At 35.4% G+C, this 20,409-nt stretch overlaps 1 protein-coding gene across 1 annotated transcript in view; it reads left to right on the top strand.

Annotated features, from left to right (window-relative positions):
• Positions 1-20,409, top strand: part of LOC150097399 (proteasome activator complex subunit 4-like) — a 646,748-nt gene that overhangs the window by 604,412 nt on the left and 21,927 nt on the right. Inside the window, exons 42-43 of the mRNA XM_090407543.1 lie at positions 2,744-2,902; positions 19,359-19,433. Of these exons, the coding sequence (XP_090263669.1) occupies positions 2,744-2,902; positions 19,359-19,433 (234 nt within the window). The remainder of the gene's footprint in view (positions 1-2,743; positions 2,903-19,358; positions 19,434-20,409) is intronic.

The raw sequence follows: 20,409 nt of genomic DNA, 5'->3' as shown, positions 1-20,409 counted from the left end.
TTTATCTTTAATACTATAGCTATTCCTTCTTTCCTTTTCCTGATCACTGTTACCTGAATATAACATCTTATAGATATTTAATCCTGTTTTAGTCTTCTTTATCTCAATGACACCAAATATGACAATGTGGTATTTCAGTAATTTTTCTAGTTCCACCTCTTTTCCATTGATACATTGATGATGTATATCTTTAGTTATGCTGAACTTGTGTTTGTTCCAGTAAACGACTTTTCAGCATTACCTTGGATCCCTGATGAAAAGAGTGGAAACCTTCTTTATTTAACCAGATGATGCCTCAGCCAATATGACATTTCATTGTGTTATATTCTTATTTTTGTTTGTGGTTTAAGCCCAAATACAGAATACAGTTTGGTCATCTAAGTCCCAAATTGTAAGCCCATCCTCATTTATTCACTATCTGTTAGTTATATAATAATGAAACACATCAGGAGTTGAGGATTGGACATTGGATCAAAAGCCCTGGTCAATTACTCTTCTACATTCCTTATAAGCTATGTGGTTATCTCCTTGTTATCTAGTTTTGATCCTTAAGCATCTCCATGAAATGGTTATCTTAATTTGTTAAGAGAAAAATAATTTGAAAGAGATGTATGTTTGAGTCTTGTTCTTGATGAAAATGATTCTTTCAAACATACTTAATTCTGTCAAGTTTTAGAATGATGAAAAAGAGAGTTTTCTGGAATTTGTAATAATGTGAAGTCTCTATAATATTCCATATCATTTCAAACTCGTAGGTTTGTAGAAAAATAAAATTGTTAAAAATCCAAGTATCATTAAAACTATATAAAATTTTGATTGAGATGTTCAGTTTACATTTTTATATTGCAAGAAATGTCGGCACACCAGCTTTGTGATAATGAGCATGCCATTTTTATCAGTGAAGTCATCCTGAGATAAGAAAATGAAGAAAATGTGCATAAGGGTTATTATATATAGCAGAAGGTATTTTGATTGGATGAGAAAACAACGTGTAGTTTATCTTCTGACATACAGATGGAATATGTGAGGTGTATGCAAATTTATGGTTTCAGGATTAGTGCTGATGGCTGGAGTTTCTGCAAATGGCAATTTTATTTCCTTATTTTGAAAATCTAGAATGGTGGTTTTTTAAGTGATCGTGGATAGGGATGCTTAATGATCATAATAATGTTTAGGTAGAAGTCATCAAAAAGGATCAAATTGTAAAATAAAAAAATAAAAAAAAACTATGTGTGGTTTTGCAACTGAATTGGCAATGAAAACTGCAAACAGTGTAATGGATTGGAAGTATATCAGAGTGTATGACTGGTTTTAAAAACACCTTTATATACTTGTTTGCAGATGATGCAATGTTGGGAAAAACTGATGTGTAGAGCAAATATGGTTTTACAAGAGGACTTGAATAAACTGAGTGAGTGGGAAAGTGAGCAGGGATGCCAGTTCATTGTTGTTAATATAAAGTTTCACAATTCAGGAAGCAGTGATGGGGTGCAGAGTAGACAATTAGTGGGGATATCTTAGGAATCTGGGATAATGGTAAATAAGCACCTTTTAGGAGTTCGACATTACCATGGATTATGGCAGCGATTTGGAGATCATTGATGTGTAGAGGTGAGGAGGTTATAGTTCCCTTGTATAAGGCCTTCATCAGATTACATAATGGATTACTGTTGCGCAGATTTGGCCACCTGGTTTTCAAAAGGATTAAGATGCTTTGGAAATTATCTGGAGACAGTTAACGAAGGTGGTTGCTGGCCTGTAGAATGTTGAATATGAAAAAGATTGAAGAAATGCAATTTGCAGAGGCTAGTGGAGGAGGAGGAGAGTAAGCAGTATGATTCAGTCATATAAGGATATCTCAATGTGAAAGATGTTTTTCAAAGAATGGGAGAGACAAAGAGATAACAAGAGGCTATCCTGAAATCTGTATGAGTGTGTGTGGGCGGGAGGTGAAGTTGAGAAATAGGTTTTTTGCATGGTGAGTAGTGGTTGATTGGAATGCATTTCCTGAGAGCATGGTGAATGCTGAGATGGTAAATAAGTTGAAGGTGTGGTTCAGTGAACCTGGTGTGCACCAGTGGGACATTTCACAATGAGTCGTTTGACCTTCATGGAGAACTGACGATGATGATATGTGCATATTTTTAATTACTCTAATTAGGTATGTGTGTATATAAGAAGTAATTTTTGGAATATATATTTCAGATATGTGAAAATAGTGCCTCTTGGCATGCCAGAGCTGGGAGAATGCCAGAATGGGAGAGACAAAGAGATAACAAGAGGCTATCCTGAAATCTGTATGAGTGTGTGTGGGCGGGAGGTGAAGTTGAGAAATAGGTTTTTTGCATGGTGAGTAGTGGTCGATTGGAATGCATTTCCTGAGAGCATGGTGAATGCTGAGATGGTAAATAAGAAATGCAATTTGCAGAGGCTAGTGGAGGAGGAGGAGAGTAAGCAGTATGAGTTTTGAGTGTGTGGGGGCGGGAGGTGAAGTTGAGAAATAGGTTTTTTGCATGGTGAGTAGTGGTTGATTGGAATGCATTTCCTGAGAGCATGGTGAATGCTGAGATGGTAAATAAGTTGAAGGTGTGGTTCAGTGAACCTGGTGTGCACCAGTGGGACATTTCACAATGAGTCGTTTGACCTTCATGGAGAACTGACGATGATGATATGTGCATATTTTTAATTACTCTAATTAGGTATGTGTGTATATAAGAAGTAATTTTTGGAATATATATTTCAGATATGTGAAAATAGTGCCTCTTGGCATGCCAGAGCTGCTGCACTCTCTTTTCTTCAGCTAACAGTGTTTTCTAACTTGTTCACAATACTGCACAAATCATGTTGGGTTGAAGATATCACTGATTTAGTGCTGAAGTTATTACAAGATGAACGTTTAGAGGTAAGTATGTTGGCCATCTCTGTTTGTGTTCTAATATTTTTTTTAATTATTAAATTGAAATTTAATTACAAAATATTAGGGATGAGTATTTAGTTATTTTTCCTCATCAAATACAGTGAGTAACCTGAAAATGGTGTTTATGAAATCAAATCCAAGATAGAGAAATATTTTGAAAAAAAAATTATTATTGGTGAGACAAAGTAGTGCATTATCTGATGTGAACTTAATAATCTGATAAGCTCTGCATCCATATATCATTAGGTTATATCCAAAATTATTTCTCTTTAAGATTTTTCAAAAAAAAGAAAAAAATTAATTATAAATATTCACTGATCATTTGCAGTAAAGAGCAGAAGTCATATGAAATCAAGTTCAGCATGTTCAGCATTAATCTTCCAACTGACTGAGGCAGATCCAAATATGTGATTTTTGAAGAATAAAAACGTGTGGATTTCTTTTTATCATAATTACCCTATTCTGTCTTTAATCCCTTAATGGTTAATCCAGTAATGACTCTACCATTGTAATGTTTGATACCATCTGACGTAAATTAAATTGATTTACTTAGAATTACTTTTATCAGAAAATAGTAAAAATAGTTATTTTAAATATGTAACATAATTACCTCAACTTATAGATGCAACAGATGATTTTGTAGGTTGCTCATTTCAAAAATAATATCTAGGGCTTACTGCTTAAACATATATAAATACATACCCCAAAGAAAGATAACAAAACATCAGACAATAAACTACCTCACAATTTCACTCATGTCTGTTCTCTCAAAAACTGTGGAGAAGGTGATCAACTACCAACTTCTACACCACCTTGAAACTCGCCAGTTAACTAGTGACCAACAATATGGATTCCACCACTCTCAGTCTTCAGCTAATCTTCTAGCATTCTCTTCCCACCTCTGGACTCAAGCCATGGGAAGGTTTGAAAAAACTTATTGGTCACTCTCAACATTTCTAAGGCATTATATGATTAGGTCTGTCACCATATTCAACAAACTACCATCATGTGATCTGCCTTCAACCTTTTGTAACTGAGTTGCCAGTTTCTTCTCTGATCACTCACAGTATGTCAGTTTCCTCTCCACTAATGTGGGAATACCCACTCTCTTCTTCCTACACATATGTGATCTGCTTTCACTGACTTCAAGTCTTACTCATAGTTATCCTTATGACAGTACACTCCACTTCTCTTTCTTCTCATTTGACAAACCTTGTAAAGCCCAATCATCAGCAGCTTCAAGATCCTCCATAACTAGTGTCTAAATTCTGATCTCCATGCACTGTTATTCAAGGTATTGAGGATAACCTGATAAACTTTAGTGCAACCAGAACACAATCTTGTATAATTCCCTTCACATCACTTCCATTAATTTCCATAATACTCGGATATCAAAAACCTTCACTTCCAACCATTCCTAACACAAACATCTTCTGCAGATGCCAAAAAACTCCGTGTTTTCTGCACTAAATTTCATTCATACAACTGCTAATACCATAAATCCCAAATCTGCCCACACATGGAATACTGCTCACACATTTAGAGTGGTGCACCCAAAACCTTGCTAGCATTGTTTGATTCCATTCATTCACAGAATCACTTCAATACCTCTCTTGCAGACATTTGGTTTCTGCCTTGTGCCTCTTCTATACAGGTATACTTTCATGATTAATGCTCTGCTGAATTGGCCACTATTATTATTATTACACCCTCCATGGAGTCAACAGACTCATCGTGGGAGGTTTATTCAACTGACAACATATTTATCATTTAGAATCGTAAAGTCCTTAGCACTCTTTGCATTAACAACTCATTCTGGTAATGCATTCCATTCCTGACAATTCTCCATGTAAAAAATCTACTCCTCACACCCTTCTTCACCACACTTTTACACAACTTCCAGAAATGACCTCTAGTTCTTTCCCTCTCACCTTCTACTTTTTATTATAATTTCCTCTGGATTAATCTGATAAAATCTTCTCGCTAACTTAAACATCTCTAGCATATTACCTCTCCCTCCTATTCACCAAACTCTTCAATCCACATCTCTTCAACCTCTCTCTCCATAGCCAGCATTCCAAACTCCTGATATTGTCTTAGTCACTCATCTCTGGACCCTCTCCAATGTCTCCACATCACATTAAAAACCAGGTGACCACATCTGAGCACAATAGTCCAAGTGTGGTCTGACCAGTGCCTTATACAGTGGCACAATCACTTCCTTATCCTTGGATATTATAGTACTTCTTATTATAGCAGCACTACAATGTGCAACCATAGCAATATGCCCTCTAAACTTCAGTCTGCTGTCAACCATCACTCCCAAATCTCTAATCTCATCACTTCCTGCAGTATGGCACCATCAATATAGTACATAGCCTTATATTTCTACACTTCGAAATGCAACACCTTGCACTTATTGATATTAAAACTACAACCCCACTCTTTTGTCCAAGTAAAAAGTCTGTTCAAATCTTCCTAAAGGGATTCAGCATCATCAGTGCTACTTATAATTCTTCTCAACTTTGCATCATCAGCAAATAACTGAAGTTCCCCAGTCAGTCCACATGATATATCGTTTACAAACAAATTAAACATCATGGGGCCCAACAACAGAACCCCTGCAGCATGCCACTGGTCACCCTTCTTTTTTGAGACACTGATCCATCATACACAACCTGTTGGTATTGTTCAGAGAGCCAATCTTTCATCCATCTAACCAGTATACTGTCTATTCCCATATTCTGAAGCTTGTATACCAATTTCTCTTGTGGTAATCTATCAAACACTTTTGCAAAGTCTAAGAATGGGATGCTTAAGGGTCAAAGCTATATAACTGAGAGGAGACCTCCATATAGCCTCTAAAGGAATGCGGAGAACCGACCAGGGCTTCTGACCTAATATCCAATCCTCACCTTCTCGTGGTACACCCTGTTGGGTATCTACTTGGATACTGAATGAACGAGGATGGGCTGGCAATTTGGGATTTAGCCGAAGAAATTGTATTTTTATTGGTTAAACCAAAATAAAAAAATGATGGTACAACATGACAAAATTTCATGCCGGCTGGGGCGTTGCCCGGTTAGACAAGGCCCCCGTTGTTTTCGCCAGGGAACCAGGGCAAACAGCGAAAAGTCAGCAACTCGAACAATCTGAACACACACCCCAACTCAGCATCACCAGAGTTAAAGATTGGTACTATCAACATAAGAAGCCTGAATGGCAAAGAAATGGAGTTAGCTGAGGAATTAGATAAGTACCAGATCGACATAATAGGAGTGAATGAAACAAAAAAGACAAAAACTGGTGAGATCTTTCTGAGCAATAAATACAAAATGTTATATTCAGGTAATGACAATCAAGGAAAAGAAGGAGTAGCCATAGTATTCAACACAAAATACGCGGCTAATCTTCTTGAATGGCAGGCAGTCTCAAGTAAAGTAATGTGGGCAAATATGAGAATGGGGAACTGGGCAATGAGACTTATTTCTGCCTATGGTCCCACAGAAGGTTCTACTAAGGTACAAGTGGAGGAATTTTTTGAGACTTTAGAAAAAGTAACTGACACAATGAAAAAGGAAAAGTTGGTCCTTGTTGGGGATCTAAATAGCAGAGTAGGAAATGATTGTGAGACATACAAAAATATTTTGGTAAAATTTGGAGAAAAGAGCAAAGCCAATAATAATGGCAAATATCTGTTGGATTTCTGCTCAGGACATGGACTGTTATTACTAATACCATGTTCCAACATAAAAATGTGCACAAATTCACATGGAGAGAAGAGGATAGGAATAAGAAAAGTCTCATTGGCTATGTTATTGTTGATAGTGATGTTTTCTCCGTGGTGCAGGACACCAGAGTGTACAGAGGATTTGAAATTGGAAGTGATCACTATTTAGGCTTGAGCAGGATAAAATTGAATTTCATATTGAAAAGAATAACATGTAAGAAAGTTTTGAAGCGAATAAAAGTTGAGCAGCTCTCAAATGTGAACTGTAGACTAAAATACACAAAGATTATTGAAGAATAAATGAAAGAGTTTGAGAACAGGAACAAAACCTTGGAGATTCAGTGGCAAGCCTTGAAGGAAGCCCTGATTGTTTCACCAAGAGAGAGAGGCATGTGGTGAGGTTGTCTACAAGGATAGAAAAATTAGAACTCCATGGTGGACACAGGAAGTTAAAGAAGCAGTGAAGGAAAAGAAGAAATCATATCAAAAGTTCCTGGCAAATAAGTCAGCTTGTGCTCTTAGAGAATACAGAGACAAATGTAAGAAAGCAAAACAGTGTGAAACTAGCTAAACAAAAGTCATGGGAGGACTTTGGCAAGAATATAGAAAATAAATATCAAGAAGGTGGCAAAGTATTCTGGAGGTTGTTGAAAAAGCTTAAGAATGGAGGAAAGAGTGCTGTAAATGGAGTTAGAGATGATAAAGGTGACATGAAAACTGAAGAAAAAGATATCCTTGAAGTATGGAGTAATTACTTCGAAAAACTGCTAAATGAAACAAGCAGTGATGACAGCACAGTGGTAAAAAACACTGATTAGGCATGCAGTCAGAAATACATATCCATACTTGAAGTAGAAAAAGCCATCAAAGTCTTGAAATGTGGAAAGGCAGCAGGAGAAGATGATATTCGACCAGAAATGCTGAAGAATGGTGCTATAAGAGTCTTACAGTGGCTGCACTGCATAGTTCAGAAAGCCTGGACAGAGGGACGAATTCCCAATGATTGGAATAGAGCTCTCATAGTACACATATTTAAAAAGAGAAATAAAACTGAATGTGAGAATTACAGAGGTATTTCCCTACTAAGTGTTCCTGGCAAGATCTATGCAAGTATACTTGAGAAACGGTTGAGAAGAATTGTGGAAGAACAAGCTGGATTCGGGCCAAATAGAGGCTGTCAGGATCAGATCTTCACTTTACGACAAACAGTTGAGAAAGCATGGGAATATAACAAAGATCTGTATTTAAGTTTTATCGATCTGGAAAAGGCATATGACAAGGTGCCAAGAGAGAAGCTATTCAATACGCTACAGTTATATGGTGTCAATGGGGCATTATATCAAGCAATACTTAGTCTTTATTTGAGTTGTAAGTCAGCAGTTAGAATTGAAGGAAGTACAGGAAGATGGTTTGATGTTAAATCTGGTCTGAGACAAGAATGTACATTATCCCCTCTGTTATTCATTATCTATATGGATCACATTATGAAGGAAAGTGGTATTAAAAATGATATTAGAATTGGAGATGTTAATGTCTGCTCTTTGCTTTTTCAGGCGTTGTTATACTTCTAAATAAATCCGCTACATGTTTGCAAGATTCCCGGACTAAATTGAATAACTGTTGTAATAGATATAGTATGAAGAGTTGTAAGTCAGCAGTTAGAATTGAAGGAAGTACAGGAAGATGGTTTGATGTTAAATCTGGTGTGAGACAAGAATGTACATTATCCCCTCTGTTATTCATTATCTATATGGATCACATTATGAAGGAAAGTGGTATTAAAAATGATATTAGAATTGGAGATGTTAATGTCTGCTCTTTGCTTTATTCAGGCGATGTAATACTTCTAAATAAATCCGCTACATGTTTGCAAGATTCCCGGACTAATTTGAATAACTGTTGTAATAGATATGGTATGAAGATTAGCATTAAAAAGATAAAGACAATGAAAATAGGTAGAATTGTTGAAAATGTCAACTGTGTTGTGAACGGGGAACCTGTGGAACAATTAAAACATTTCAGCTACTTAGGCATGATTTTTAGTAAAGATGGTAAATTAAATATAGAAATAGACAACAGAATTAACAAAGCTGGTATGGTAGGAAGTCAACTGAATAAATTCATATGGAATAAGAGAGAAATTAGTCAGAACACTAAATTAGCTGTATACAAGACAGTGTTCAAACCAGTTTTAACTTATGGATCTGAGAGCTTGGTCAGAAGTAAAACACTTGACCAAAGACTAGAGACCGCAGATATGAGAGTCCTGAGAAAGATTATAGGCATGAACAGATGGCATCAATGGCAATATCATATTAAAAATGAGGATATTAGGAAAGAATTTGACATTGTCAGCATCCAGGAATGCATTAGCAGAGCTATTCTCAGGTGGTATGGTCACTTAAACTGAATGGGTGAGGAAAAATTAGTAAAACAAGTATTCTCTGCCAGGTTGGCAGGAAAACGACCCAGAGGAAGACCAAGTTATAGGTGGATTGATACGGTACAAAGTGCCTTACACAATAGAAATATAAGATCTGATAATGTTGGAGTCTTGACAAGTAACAGACTGATTTGGAGGAAAATTGTAGATAGGAAGTTAGTAATTATGTAATTTTTTTCATGTAGTACTATTGTATCCTGTACACTCCTTGAGAGTACATGTCAGGAATTTGATGATGATGATGAAGAATATCACTGTATATGATTTTATCAACCCAATTCTGTATTTTATTCCTTATCAATCTCTCCAACACCTTGACCACATCTACAGTTATACAGACTTCCTATAGTTGGAGACTTCTGTTTTAGATCTATGCTTGTGGAGTGGTACTATTTTGCCCTCTTTCCACTCCTTAGGAATCCTATCCGCTGCAAGACTTTCATTAAATAACCAGGTCAAAGGCATAACCAACTGTGTAGTGCACATTCCTTAAGCATATGTGGTGATGTGTCATCCATTCCTACAGCATTAGTCACATTTAACCCAATCAGCATCTGATACACCTGTTTTTTTTTTTTTTTTTACTTCAAATTCTCCTAATACTTGCCTCTCTTCTATATATTGTACTGGATAATTTATACCAGTATGATATACGCTGATAAAGTGCTTGTTCAATAATTTCACTACATCCTTTGCAGCTGTTAGTTTGTTGCCATGTAGCGGAAAAATTCCCTCGAGTTAACCCTGGCCTGACCAGCCAGTCTTCTCTCATACCGTACCTTTTCTTTCTTTACCATGCTCGTCACCTTTCTAGCCTGCACCTTATACTCTTCATGAATCTGATTACCACTAACTGTCTTGTACCTCCTCCATAACGTTTTCTTTTCCAGCACAGCTTGTTTGATTTCGCTCTTCATCCATTTCACTCCCACTCTATTTATTCGCTTGATCCTCGATATGCAGTCATACATTGCTTTTGTGAGATACTGCCTTGTGAGTTTCCATGCATTTTCAACATCTTTTCTGCTCAGCTCATCTACCCAACATACTAATGCTAACTGTGACTACAGTGCTTCCTATAACCACCTACTTTATACTTCCACATGTATCCATTTTTGGCAGTGACCTTTTCTTGTTTCATCACTTCCCAGACAAGTACCTCGTGATCACTCTCACCAACTTCCTGCACTTTATTTAAAAACCATAAGAACTATGATTGGTTCAGACTTGCTGAACCAACTTCTCCTCCTCTTCATTCTATCTTCTGTGTTTTTTTTTGTTTTTTTTTTTTTGGAACAGCCTGTCTCAACCTGTCTTATCCAAAGAATACAACATTCAGCTATTCAAAAAACATGTTAACAAATTTCTTCTTTCTTACCCACTTATCCACATTCAGTGTTAATGTAGGAGTATCCACTCTGTACTTTAACCCACTCTCTTCTTCCTATACATAAGTGACCTGCTCTTACTGACTTTTATGACTTTTCATTTGTGAGTCAGATGTAAAATAATGAGGGTGTCTGAAAAGTTCTCGGCCTAACAATGAAAAAATGGATTTATAATTTCAAAATTATTTTTATTTTTAAACATAATCTCTATTAAGACTGATACATTTATTCCAGCAATTTCCTGTGCCATTATCCTGTCCCTGTAGTGGTTCTGCAAAATATAAGATCTGCAAAATATCCCTCTACAGCTGCAATCACCTCTTGATTCAAAGAAAAACACTGACCACCGAGGAAGAGTTTTAGTTTTGGGAAGAGAAAGAAGTCAGAGGGAACCAAATCTGGGGAATAGGGTGGATGTTCCAACAATTCATAGTGCAGATTCCTTAATTTTCCCATTGCCTAAACACCTTTGTGGGCAGGTGCATTGTCCTGATGAAAGATGATTTTTTCTTCTGCAAACCGGATATTTTTTCACGAATTTTTTCGTCTAGTCTGGTTAAAAGATCAGAATGATATTCTCTGGTTATTTTTTACCCTTTTCAAGATAATTAATGAACAAAATGCCTTTAGCATTTTTTTTTATTAATTATCTTGTATTAATGCCATGACCTTTCCTGCTGATGGGATTTTATCTTCTTTGGTGCTGAACAACCAGCTTCTGTTCACTGTTTTGACTGCTGTTTGGATTCTGGTTTGTAACAGTTAATCCAAGTCTCATCCATAGTAATAAACCGATGCACAAAATCAGTTTTATTCTTGTTAAAATGCTCTGAGTACTATTCAGAGATTTTTATGTGAGTTTGTTTTTGATCTGCTGTGAGCAAGCTCGGCACCCATCTTGCGCAAAGCTTTTTCATTTGCAATGCTTCATGCAAAATATGTCCTACACGTTCTTTTTAAGTGCCTATATTTTCAGCAATTTCATGCACTTTGACTTGCCGGTCATCCAATACCATATCGGGAACTGATCATTGAGTTCTGGTATTGTTACACTTTTTGGACGTCCTTCACATGGATCATCTTCAGTGCTGGTGCAGCCATGTTTAAACTCAGCAACCCATTTCTTAATTGTCGAAAATGAAGGAGGAGAGTGCCCATAAACTTTTATAAACTTCAAATGAATTTCTTTTAGCGTTAAACTTTCTTTTATAAAGAATTTTATAACTGCACGATACTCAGTTTTATTCATTTCAAGGGATGCAGACAACACTTTTGCTTCAGACAGCTTTTTAAAACAAACTACTTGATACAATGACTTGCAATTTCACATCGATGCTTATGACAGGTGTACCAACTTAGGAAAAAAAAAAAAAATCTTCCCAATAGTGTTGCCATTTATGGTCTAGGCCAAAAACTTTTCAGACCACCCTCGTGAGAACATTTATATTCCGTACTTTTTTTTGTTCTTCACCTTATTGATGCAGTGACTGCAACAAAAAATTTGGTTTTCCATATAGATCAAGATAGATACAGTCAACTTTACTATAGGCAGCCTCCCAGGAACCACAGAAACGGTTTGTTGTAGTGAATAGTTTGTTATAATGAATTCCCTTTTAGCATAGTACTATGAATGTAGAGCATTGCTCAAGACCTATCAATAGTTTGTTATAGTGGATGAGTTTGTTATGATTAGGGTGTTTCTATGGTGAGAACTGATGTATGCCTAAAAATGAATTCTGCATGTGTGTGTGTGTGTGAGAAAAAGCTTTAATGACTGATATCGAGTATCAGTCATTCTTTTTCATAATATTCCAACCGAGTAAAAATGAATTCTGAAAATATATATATATGAATGGAGAACCAGCCAGAGCTTCTGACTTAATGTCCAATCTTTACCTTCTCATGGTGCACCCTGTTAGGTATCTACCTGGATGCTGAACGAACAAGGATCGGCTGGTAATTTGGGATTTAGCCGAACAAATTGTATTCTTATTGGCTTAAACCAATATAAAAAATGATGGTACAACATGACCAAATTTCATGCCAGCTTGGCCGTCGCCCGGTTAACATGGCCCCTGTTGTTTTCGCCAGGGAACCAGGGGAACAGCGAAAAGACAGCTACTGGAACAAATCTGAAAGCACACCCCATCTCAACATCACCATTGTTAAAGATCGGTACTATCAACATAAGAAGCCTGAATAGCAAAGAAATGGAGCTAGCTGGGGAATCAGATAGGTACCAGATCGACATAATAGGGGCGAATGAAACAAAAAAGGCAAAAACTGGTGAGATCTATCTGAGCAATAAATTCAAAATGTTATATTCAGAAATGACAATCAAGGAAAAGAAGGAGTAGGCAGAGTATTCAACACAAAATACGAGGCTAATCTTCTTGAATGGCATGCAATATCAAGTAGAGTGATGTTGGCTAATATCAGAATGGAGAATGGGACAATGAGACTTATTTGTGCCTATGGTCCCACAGAAGGTTCTACTAAGCAGAAGTGGAGGAATTTTTTGATGCTTTAGAAAAAGCAGCTGACACAATCAAAAAGGAAAAGTTGGTCCTTGTTGGGGATCTAAATAGCAGAGTAGGAAATGATTGTGAGACATACAAAACTATTTTGGAAAAATTTGGAGAAAAGAGCAAAGCTAATAATAATGGCAAATACCTGTTGGATTTCTGCTCAGGACATGGACTGGTTTTTACTAACACCATGTTCCAACATAAAAATATGCACAAATTCACATGGAGAGAAGAGGCAAGGAATAAGAAAAGTCTCATTGACTATATTATTGTGATAGTGATGTTTCTCCCTGGTGCAGGACACCAGAGTGTACAGAGGATTTGAAATTGGAAGTGATCACTATTTAGTCTTGAGCAAATAAAATTGAATTTCATATTGAAAAGAATAACATGTAAGAAAGTTTTAAAGCGAATAAAAGTTGAGCAGCTCTCAGGTGTGAGCTGTAGACTAAAATACATAAAGATTATTGAAGAAAAAATGAAAGAGTTTGAGAACAAGAAACAAACCTTGGAGATTCAGTGGCAAACCTTGAAGAAAACCCTGATTGATTCAGCCAGAGAGGCATGTGGTGAGCTTGTCTGCAAGAATAGAAAAATCAGAACTCCATGGTGGACACAGGAAGTTAAAGAGGCAGTGAAGGAAAAGAAGAAATCATATCAAAAGTTCCTGGCAAATTAATCAGCTTTTGCTCTTAGAGAATACAGAGACAAATGCAAGAAAGCGAAACACTGTGTAAAACTAGCTAAACAAAAGTCATAGGAGGACTTTGGCAAGAACATAGAAAATAAATATCAAGAAGGTGGTAAGATATTCTGGAGTTTTTGAACAAGCTTAGAAATTGAGGAAAGAGTGCTATAAAAGGATTTAGAGATGATAAAGGTGACATGAAAATGGGAGAAAAAGATATCCTTGGAGTATGGAGTAATTACTTCGAAAAATTGCTAAAGGAAACAAGCAGTGATGACAGCACAGTGGTAAAAAACACTCAACAGGTATACAGTCAAGAATACATATCCATACTTGAAGCCATCAAAGTCTTGAAATGTGGAAAGGCAGCAGGAGTAGATGATATTCTGCCAGAAATGCTGAAGTATGGTGGTATGAAAGTCTTACAGTGGCTGCCTGCAGAAAGCCTGGACAGAGGGACGAATGCCCGATGATTGGATTTATATATGGGTACTATTAAAGCTCTAATAGTACCCATATATAAAAAGGGAAATAAAACTGAATGTGAGACTTACAGAGGTATTTCCCTACTGAGTGTTCCTGGCAATATCTATGCATGTATACTTGAGAAACGGTTGAGAAGAATTGTGGAAGAAAAGCTTGGTGAAGAACAAGCTGGATTCAGGCCAAATAGATGCTGTCAGGATCAGATCTTCACTTTACGACAAACAGTTGAGAAAGCATGGGAATATAACAAAGATCTGTATTTTAAGTTTTGTCGATCTGGAAAAGACATATGACAAGGTGCCTAGAGAGAAACTATTCAATACGCTACAGTTATATGGTGTCAATGGGACATTATATCAAGCAATACTTAGTCTTTAGTTGAGTTTTAAGTCAGCAGTTAGAACTGAAGGAAGTACAGGAAGATGGTTTGATGTTAAATCTGGTGTGAGACAAAGATGTACATTATCTCCTCTGTAATTCATTATCTATATGGATCACATTATGAAGGAAAGTGGTATTAAAAATGATATCAGAATTGGAGATGTTAATGTCAGCTCTTTGCTTTATGCGGATGATGTTATACTTCTAAATAAATCCGCTATAAGTTTGCAAGATTCCCTGACTAAATTGAATAACTGTTGTAATAGATATAGTATGAAGGTCAGCATTAAAAAGACAAAGACAATGAAAATAGGCAGAATCATTGAAAATGTCAACTGTGTTGTGAATGAAGAACCTGTGGAACAAGTAAAACGTTTCAGCTACTTAGGCACGATTTTTAGTGAAGATGGTAAATTAAATATAGAAATAGACAACAGAATTAACAAAGCTGGTATGGTAGGAAGTCAACTGAATAAATTCATATGGAATAAGAGAGAAATTAGTCAGAACACTAAATTAGCTGTATACAAGACAGTGTTCAAACCAGTTTTAACTTATGGATCTGAGAGGTTGGTCAGAAGTAAAACACTTGACCAAAGACTAGAGACCACAGATATGACTGCCCTGAGATAAATTAGAGGCGTGAACAGATGGCATCGATGGCAATATCATATTAAAAACGATGATATTAGGAAAGAACTCGACATTGTCAGTATCCAGGAATGCATTAGCAGAGCTATTCTCAGGTGGTATGGTCACTTAAACAGAATGGGCGAGGAAAAATTAGTAAAACAAGTATTCTCTGCCAGGTTGGCAGGAAAACGACCCAGAGGAAGACCAAGATTGATATGACATTGACAAGATAGGTGGATTGATATGGTACAAAGTGCCTTAGACGATAGAAATATAAGATCTGATAATGTTGGAGTCTTGACAAGTAACAGACTGATTTGGAGGAAAATTGTAGATAAGAAGTTAGTAATGATGTAAATTTTTCATGTAGTACTATCATATCCTGTACACACCTTGATTGTACATGTCAGTAATTTGATGATGATGATATATATATATATATATGTATGATTTTTATAGACTCGGTCTCTCAACTGATATAAAGTGATGTACAACATAACTTCATAGACTCAGACCAGTCTTTGGCTGACTGTTAGAGAAACACTGTCATGAAGAAATGAACTTATTATCCCCCTCACTTAGTGTCACCCTAACGATACAGTGTGTAGATTACAACAAAACTGCCTATATTGCTCTAGTCCTTAAATCAATGAAAACTTATTCACAAATTTAATAATTTATGAATAATTATTCCTGATATGCAACACATCGTTATGTTGCAATTTTTATGTCACTCCTCTTATCTCTGATTTCATTTATAATATACTTTCCACAATTCCCAACATTTTTCAGTAGCTAAAGAGCACTTTTCACATTCATCTTTCTACCACAGCCGAAAAATATTGTAAATATTATTTCAAAATATTATATTTCTTAACTACTTGGAAATAATTATTAACCTCTCTCCCGTCCGTGGTGGATGAAATAGTGAGACCAACTTGCATTTCTTATCCATGTTATTCGATAGATGTTGCAAAATCGTATCCGGATTTTGCTGGCATCTATAAACTTCATGGCCATTTGGGGTGTTAGCATGTTCGTGCTAGACCATATAACATTCATGTTGTGCATCTGGAAAGAGCTTGCTTGATATGTTGTCTCTTTGGCATCAGACAGATGTACTTTTAAAAAAAGATGCATTTTAAAAAGAAATTCATCAATATTGATGACATTCTAGGTTGTTGTTTTTTTGTAGCATTTTAAACTTGTATTTGTGAACTATCTCAATGGCATTAAAATTTGCAAAAGTAATGAAATCTTATTTCAGATCATGTACAAAATAAAAATAAATAACTTGTTTTTTAAAATTATTATGCATTATAGGAATCATTTTGTTTCTGCACTTAATGAAGTGTACGTGCCTAGCAAATTTTTCAGTTTTGTGATTATAGAAAATTTAATGATCTACAAAACAACAACAGAAAACAGATAATCCTTACAATCAGTAGGATTTTTTGTTTGTTTTCTTATCTAATTTTATCAAGTGTAGCAATATTGAGTATCAAACATATGTTGGTTGTCTGAACTACTGTGAGCATCTCCATTTTTCTTGTAAGAAAAATTTCCACTTGCTTGTGTGTGTTAAAATTTTCAGTCAGTTCATCAAACTTGTGATGTCTGCATATACTGGTACTGAATGTCAATGTTAAACTGAGGGGGAGGTACATTTTCATTTTTATTCAAGCTGTTCTAATAGGGTAAAATCAAATTGTGAAAAGAAATTATCTGAATAAGCCAAAATAAATCCAAAAGAGTTTTATATTTTATTATTGTATCAAATAAAAGGAAGAATAATGATAGTAAATGCAAATTGTAAAAACGTGTCAGGTATACAGAAATGGCTGAATTGTTGAGGGACCACTTTACTAAGAAATATATTTTAAGCAAATCTGTTAGTTCTCTGGATGCTGGTGGGAGAACTGGGTGAAAGAATGAAGATAGATGAATTAGAACTATTAAGGCTGTTACAGTCATAATAGTTGGTTAATTCAACTGCACCATTGGATATAGGATATCTGCACAGGTGTTGTAGGAATGTGCAAAAGAATTAGTAGTTTCCCTAACTGGGTTGTTCATCTGAGTCTCAACACATGCAGAATTCCTACTGAGTGGAAGAAGAGCAAGATAATTGCATTGTACTAGGTTGGAACTAAGATAAAAACAACTAATTATAGAATTAGTTAGAAATTGTATGCAAAGGTAGATAGATGATGGCTTTGGCATTCTTCTCATGTTCTGTAATAGATGACAGCAAAGTTGGAAAAGGGGAATGGATATATCATGATACTTCTGAATTTTGCCAAGGCATTTGACAGGATTCCACATCAAAGGTTGTTATACAAACTCAAAAGAATGGGTTTGTAAAATAAACTTGTGACATGGATTGGGGGGGTGAACAACGGGTATTAGGAAGTGATGCATGGCAGTGTTGCTGAGTCTATGAAGAGGGGAGTGACCAGTGGTATATCACAGGGTTCTGTTCTTAGGCCAGTGTTTTTTAACATGTATATTAATGAGATTGGGGAGGATCTTGATTATGATATTCACTTATTTGCTGATGGAGAGTTTCTGCAGGCTGATTTGAACAGATTGGTTATTGCATTTTGGGCAGAGTATTAATGGAAATGTTGACTTGGGTGTTATTGCAGGCAATAACTTAAAATTTAGGGGTTACATTGGTAAAGTGGTTAATTCATTGCATCAGATAACAGCAATGTTAAAAAGTACATTAATTTGTAAGTATATGGAACTTATTTTCCCACTTTACAGGGCTTTGATAAGATCACATTTGATTACTTTGCTGAGGTATGGTCTCCTAAGTTTCAAGGAAATGTGATACACTTGAAAAGATTCAGTGCTGGATAATCAAGATTATAATTGTATTGTGCTTATGAGGACAGATTAGAATTGTGTATATGAGGGCAAAATGAGGGAATGAAGTCTTCAAAGTTTGAGGAATAAGCAAAGGAAGGGAGATAGGATGGAACATACAAGTTTCTAAGGGGGGATCTTACAGTGCACAATGAGATTTCAACTTATGAATGGTCGAGGTAGAATTCAGTCATTCCTAGAAGTAGGCTATGGAAGTTAGGAAGCATACAAGTCCAGGTTCTTTTCATGGTGAGTGTGTGGAATGGATTCCATTAGATGGTGTGTTCAAGGAAAGATATGCTAGGTGTTTTAAGTATGAGTGTCTAAATGTTCTCTCTCTCTCTTGGTGAGTCGTTGGTCTCCCTAGAGATGCATTAATAATAATAATATTTCCCTCCCCTGTAGCATTCAAAAGTAAATCAAATACTATGTAAAAAACAGAATATACTATAGTAGTAATTGTTACTTTTATAAAATAATCAGATACTTTTTTATATATATTTCATTTACAAAAGAATATTCTAAATCCTGTAATATGACATTTCACATAGATTTCTGTATGAAATAAAATCTCAATAGGTTTTGAAATAAAGACTTTGTATAAAGCTTCGTAATATGTTATTCCACTTCCCAGTGATTTTTAAAATATAAAAAGAAATTAAAAGATTAGCAAGACCTTGAAAACCTAAAAGAAATTCTTGCTTTCTTTAGGTAAAAGAATACAAGATATGTAGTATCATCAAAAATTCTAGAATAACTTTTTCTTATCACTTATTTTGAAAAAGTTATTAAGATACTGTACTGTATTGTATTTACTTCTACCATGAGATGTCTTTGTTTACATTTGTGCAATATTGAATAGGGGATGTTATTTGCTATTAGAGTCAGTATTCCTGTCTTCTAAAAGTGTAGTCCAAGTGAATAAAAATCCTGCTTATTACAAAGTGTATAAAAACGAATTATATATATATATATGTTTGCAAGGAAAGAATTGCTTCTAGTAATTATCTTAATTATTAATTTCTTGTACATCCTGAAGGCAGTAGACTGTTATCAGTCTACATAGCTCATCTGTATAGCTTTGGTTTGGTTAGTAAGTGCGAACCACAATTTGTTTCATGGCTTCCCGATAGCACACATAAAACATTACACATTTTTTCCTGTCCAGCCACATTGGCAAGTATAGTGCTACACAGTCTGTCCATGTCCATAATGTGAATGTGTTAATATATTTTTTCATTGTTGGATATGTATGCATTTTGCCATATACCTAAGAAACTTTTTTTTTTTTAGGTTAGAGAAGCTGCAGCAGAAACACTTGGTGGATTAATGCATTGTGAGTTTGTGAAAATAAGTGGGGAACTTTTGGTAAGTTAATGCAATAAAGCATCCTATCATGACTGAGATTTTAGGAAGCTACAGTCAACTTTCACTATGAAACTGAAAAGTTCTGGCCAAAGCCCCATCATAACATCAATACTATTATGAGTCTGTAAATAGTGAGATTTGACTGTAGTTATGCAAATTATAAATTTACAGCTTCACTTCCAAATGTTTTTTTTTAAACATTCAGAAATATATCTCTCTTGTTTGTATAAATATTAAACATGCAGTAATGATATTTATTGTTGAATTTTTGAATTATTATACATATGAATAGGGATTGTAAGTTATGATTGTGGAATGATAAAAAGTCATATTTATAAAAACATGCCACATATCAAATACAATGGATGACTATACAGAGTGCATTATGGGAAAATAGCAACTGAATAAAATGATAACCATGAGTGACAATAATGTTTAGTAGTTAATGATGATGATGAGGACTGTACCAGTCTTCCTAATGTGAGAAACCGAAATGTTAGCCAGAGTATATATGGAAGTTGTCAGTCAGCAGTCAGAATTGAAGGAAGTACAAGAAGATGTACTTGTACTTCCTTCAAGTACATCTTCTTGTACAAGTACAAGAAAATCAGGGATAAGACAAGGATAATACACATCATCTCCACTCTTGTCCATCATCTATATGGAACAAATTTGACATGAAAATCAATAATAAAAATATCAAAACTATGAAAATAGGCAGGGATATAGAAAACTTCAGCTGCATCTCAGTGGAGAACCTATAGAACAAGTAAAATATTTCAGCTTTTTAGGTACAAAAGAAATTAATAAATTTATATGGAATAAGAGAGAAATTAGCAAAAAGACCAAACTAACAGTACAGTATGCAAGACAGTGTACAAACCAGTACACTCAGATCTATAAGTTATAGATCTGAGAGTTGGGTTAGAAATAAAGCACTTGATCAAAGACTAGGATTGTCTTTGATCAAGATATG

This window comes from Typopeltis vanoorti, chromosome 17 (assembly GCF_054136105.1).
Source record: "Typopeltis vanoorti isolate ZY-2024b chromosome 17, IOZ_Tvanoo_1.0, whole genome shotgun sequence".
In the NCBI taxonomy this organism is placed as follows: Eukaryota; Metazoa; Arthropoda; class Arachnida; order Uropygi; family Thelyphonidae; genus Typopeltis; species Typopeltis vanoorti.
This window is presented reverse-complemented; position numbering and strand designations above follow the sequence as displayed.